The sequence below is a fragment of the Lactuca serriola genome, chromosome 2, assembly GCF_051521515.1.
Source record: "Lactuca serriola cultivar US96UC23 chromosome 2, Lser_US96UC23_V15, whole genome shotgun sequence".
Classification (NCBI taxonomy): Eukaryota; Viridiplantae; Streptophyta; class Magnoliopsida; order Asterales; family Asteraceae; genus Lactuca; species Lactuca serriola.
The window spans coordinates 181,371,175-181,375,862 of NC_136409.1; the positions used below are offsets into that span (position 1 = coordinate 181,371,175).

Genomic DNA, 4,688 nt, shown 5'->3' on the forward strand with positions numbered 1-4,688 from the left:
CGTGGCGTGGCAGCAAGGTCAAGCCTCAAGCTTAACGAGCCATGGCGAGCCATGACGTTTTTCAAGGCGTGATGTAAGGCAGCGATTTTGTATTAATTTAAAATTATATTACCACATAAATATAAATTTATATTAAATATAAGTACTTTTTATAAGTGTTACATCAATAACTAGTAACAAAAATTTAACGAAAACCACAATACCTGTATCACCGATTAGAAAAGACATAACAAAGAGCAAAAAAACCGTGTCTCAAACGAAAAAACACGCGCCATAACACGCCATAGAGGCTTTTCGTAACGGCGGAGCCACGCCTCACGCCATGGCGCGCCTTTTAGAACACTGATTTAAATACATTGATAGTTTAACACAATAAATAAATTTAAAAAAAAAAAAAAAAAACCCTTGTTAACCTATTAGAGTTCAAAATTTGTATATTTTAACTAAGCAACGAAAGTCTTAACTTATAAATCTTAGAAATGTAGCTTGGTGTAGTTTGTGATTTCCTTGTACAGGAAAAATTAGTCTCAACCTAAAACAAATATTGGAAATTGGTACTTGAATTGTCAAACTCTAAACAGAAATCTTGAAGACAAGTTTTTTAGAAAATGAAATGTGGGTGATTGTGTCACGACTTAGTTATCTAAAAAAACAAGTATTTCATAAGTTGATTCAATGATCTATGGGACTATTCATACAAGCCAATTTTTCAATCTTGAAAATTTATGGCAAGTATTTCACAAAAGCTTGGCATAGCTTATAAACACGAATACAATTACATCAACCAGTGAAAAGAAAAAGAGGTCACAGGAAATGAGCATAACTCACAGAACATTTCAATCATCCTTCAATTGTGTTATTCTTGAAGCTCCATACCTTCCTTCCTGAAGATCATACATCAAGTTGAACAAACTTCTTTATAATTCCCATCATTTCACTCCCCGGAAACCGCCCAAGACAACCCCTTGCCACCGCTAACTCATCCAACTTCCAAACCGAATCGCCGGAAAATGCTCGATTCTGTTGACTCCCTTCCTCTTCTTCCACCACATCATCTGATAAATCTTCACCGGATTTAATAACCGGAAGTGGAAACGTATCAAGAGAAGTTTGTAAAACCACGGATTCACCACCAACTGCACCCACATAATCTTTCAACCAACATAACGTAAATGGAACAGGCTCAAAGCTATGATCCCCATATTCAACCGGAGTAGAATGGTCTCCAGTGACACACACTGAAAACTGGAATTCACCACTTGACTCTGCCTCCCAAAGAAGTCTTGCAAGCTGCCCTATTGCTTTGTCAACAGCTTCCAACCCTTTCACTTTAAACACACTCGCTTTATCATGCCCCGCATCATCTATCGCCTGTAATTTATAACATTTATTATTTATATCAGAAAGGAAAGAAAATAAACAAACACCTTTATATGAAGGAATCCAAAATCATAGCCATCAGATGGACCAGGCTTGTGTTCATCTTCCCCTGGCACAAAAACATTCGGGCAAGACTTTGTAGGAGCCGACAACGCGTTTGCTATCGCCATTGCTTTTGATGTCAATAAGGTTCGGTAATCTCCCGTGGCTCCGGAAGCTTCTAGAATGTCTATACCCAGAGATAACCCAAGCCCAGCTATGATTTTCGTGGGGGCCACCATGCATGGTCTTAGTCCGTGATTCTTCTCAAATGCAGGAACCTGTAATAATTTATTTGTATTTTTTTTATAATGAAATTGTATGTTTGACTTTGACATGTAAAGTTAATAATAATAATAATACCTCGATTCGAATGCCACAGCCTCGTAAAAGGACAATATTGGCAATGTTTTTTCCTTGAGCAGCACGTTTTTCATTCAAGGGATGAGCAACTAAGATTTTAGAAATTTCTTTTGATAATTCATTGATAACTGTTGCAGTATGTTTTGCTTCTTCTGTATCATCAAGAGCTTGTGCTTGTAAAAGCAAACGGTTATCCTTCAATGGATCTGTTCCTGATATATTTCCACTTAGTTTAGGTCCTTTCACCACAACCCCACATCTGTGCTCTGTTGCATACCTGAAACAAATCTAAAAAAGCATAAAACTTGCAACATCTTTTATTTTCAAAAAGCCTTCAAGTCTTGGAGTAAGAGGACACACACACACACACACACCTGACTCTGACTTCATATTCGGGAAAAGATGGGAGCTTCATTTTATCAAGTGCTGCACACAAGATGGGGCCTTCTTCTTCAAAGTGCCTATCAGCCCTTCTGCTAGTGACTACTCCCGTTTTCTCATCTAGAGTTGCAAAGTTTGACTGATGGATTATGAAAGAAATGAAAATCAATACAATCACAAAAAGAGGGACGTTTTATTAGTTAAAAGACGGATTTGCCCATACCTTGAAAGCAATATCTCCTGGTGACATGGCCAAACCAGCACCCATGGATTCAAAGGCGCCTCGACCACGGTAATAGACTCGAGGGTCATAACCCATTAGAGAAAGATGAGCAGTGTCACTTCCACAGCCTAAACCTACTTCAACTGGGTCCATAAGACCATTGACTCCAGCAGAAGCAATGGCATCCAAGTTTGGCACTTTTGCAGCTTCTAGAGGAGTTTTGTATCCAAATCTTGGAATTGAAACATCTCCCAATCCATCGATCAACACAAATGCAACTCTTCTACGAGGCATCTTTGAATTGACCATACTTGTTTTTAAACACTTTTAAGAATCTCACTGTCATCAAGATCACGATATAACAATAAGAAACTCAAAGTAAATAAGCTTTACAACCTAGGGCTCATAACCAATTAATCATGCATGTAAGAAAAAAAATCCGAATTGACACTGAATTAGTTAACCCTAGATGGTCTATTTCAATTATGTAGTGAGATCGGATTGACATGTTATAAACGACCATCATCAAAAGAAATACTTGCATCGCTTGTGGGTTTGTATAATCACACAATCATAAAGCAAGAACTAATAACATAAACATATTTGAGACTAAGACTGACCTGATTAGGCTGAGGGTTTTGAATTTAGGAGAGATTTTGGATACTGGGTATTGAAGAGGATTGCATTTTTGTTGAATCTTGGGTATTTAACTGCGTTTAGTAGATGGGGGTAAAGGAGCATCAATCTTCATGGCACAGATGCACTAGGGTATTCCTTTTCGAATAAAGAATTCCTGTTGAGATGCACACTCCATAACCCTTTCCTCGGTTGCGTACTCTCTTTTTACACCGTCTTCACCGAGTTAAAAGAAACAGAGAAAAAACAAAAGAACAGGAGTAGTAATGAAATCAAGAAAACGTAGATTTTCTTTTATTCTTTTAGAAAAAAAATAAAAATAAAAAAGTTTTTTTTAAGACTTTCCATATATATATATATATATATATATATATATATATATATATATATATATATATAAAGCCGTTTACCCGCGCAAAGCGACGGGTGCGGATCAACAAAATGACATAAAAAATTTGTTAAACAAAATGACGAACAGATAAAGATTTCTTATACCTGGGCTAGGATTAAACGTAAGACATTTTTGGGCTTATTCGATTTTAATAGAAAGAAAAACAAAGGAGGAGGTAGCGAGCATGAGAGAGAACCAAGATTTTGCGGTCAATGGCAAGACATTCATGATAGACGAATGCTAGATCAATGTGCATCTTCCAGTTTATATAAAATGTTTTATAACGTGTACATCGTATTAGACCGATTCAAATGGATATGAAGAACACTTTGTCAAACTTTGACCCATTCAAAATCTTATCATCATCTTATTTGACTTTTTCATTATTATTGACAGATTCAGTATTTAGCGATTCAAGTGGATATGAGGAACACTTGGTCAAAGTTTGACCCATTCAAAATCTTATCATCATCATCTTATTTGACTTTTTCATAAATGTTGACCGGATAAGATTTAGTATTTACCGATTCAATTGGATATGAGGAACACTTGGTCAAACTTTGACCAATTCAAAATCTTATCATCTTCATCTTATTTGACTTTTTCATAAATATTGATCGGATAAGATTTAGTATTTACCGATTCAATTGGATATGAGGAACATTTGGTCAAACTTTGACCCATTCAAAATCTTATCATCATCATCTTATTTGACTTTTTCATTATTATTGACAGATTCGTTATTTAGCGATTCAATTGGATATGAGGAACACTTGATCAAAGTTTGACCCATTCAAAATCTTATCATCATCATCTTATTTGACTTTTTCATAAATATTAACCGTATAAGATTTAGTATTACCGATTCAATTGGATATGAGGAACACTTGGTCAAACTTTGACCCATTCAAAATCTTATCATCATCATCTTATTTGACTTTTTCATAAATGTTGACCGGATAAGATTTAGTATTTACCAATTCAATTGGATATGAGGAACACTTGGTCAAACTTTGACTCATTCAGAATCTTATCATCATCATCTTAGTTGACTTTTTCATATTTAACTCATTTAATTTGAAGATAAGCTTTGAAGACCTATTCAAAATCTGTCTTTGACCGGATAAGATTTATTATTCTCCGATGCATAAAATTATTGTATATGATGCTTAAAAGCTTATACCTTTAAAATTCAACAAAATCTTGTAAATGTTTTTTAAGATATAAAGATATATATATATATATATATATATATATATATATATATATATATAT

The 4,688-nt window shown here is 34.9% G+C and overlaps 1 protein-coding gene across 1 annotated transcript; it reads right to left on the reverse strand.

Annotated features, from left to right (window-relative positions):
• Nucleotides 1-639: 639 nt before the first annotated feature.
• LOC145087594 (uncharacterized) lies at nucleotides 640-3,266 on the reverse strand. Its single transcript, XM_079025579.1, has 6 exons — nucleotides 3,007-3,266; nucleotides 2,387-2,725; nucleotides 2,157-2,302; nucleotides 1,783-2,059; nucleotides 1,428-1,700; nucleotides 640-1,371 (listed from the first exon to the last, which is right to left on the reverse strand). The coding sequence occupies exons 2-6, from the start codon at nucleotides 2,693-2,695 to the stop codon at nucleotides 892-894; spliced, it is 1,485 nt and encodes a 494-aa protein (XP_078881705.1). The 5' UTR covers nucleotides 2,696-2,725; nucleotides 3,007-3,266; the 3' UTR covers nucleotides 640-891.
• Between the last annotated feature and the right edge of the window lie 1,422 nt (nucleotides 3,267-4,688).

Bases quoted from the DNA above. Each gene is read 5' to 3' on its own strand.
- LOC145087594 (XM_079025579.1), bottom strand. From the start codon at position 2,695: ATGGTCAATTCAAAGATGCCTCGTAGAAGAGTTGCATTTGTGTTGATC. The intron at 2,060-2,156 runs GTGTGTGTGTGT...GATTTGTTTCAG, and splicing joins GAATATGAAGTCAGAGTCAG to GTATGCAACAGAGCACAGAT. The intron at 1,372-1,427 runs GTGTTTGTTTAT...TATAAATTACAG, and splicing joins TTGGATTCCTTCATATAAAG to GCGATAGATGATGCGGGGCA.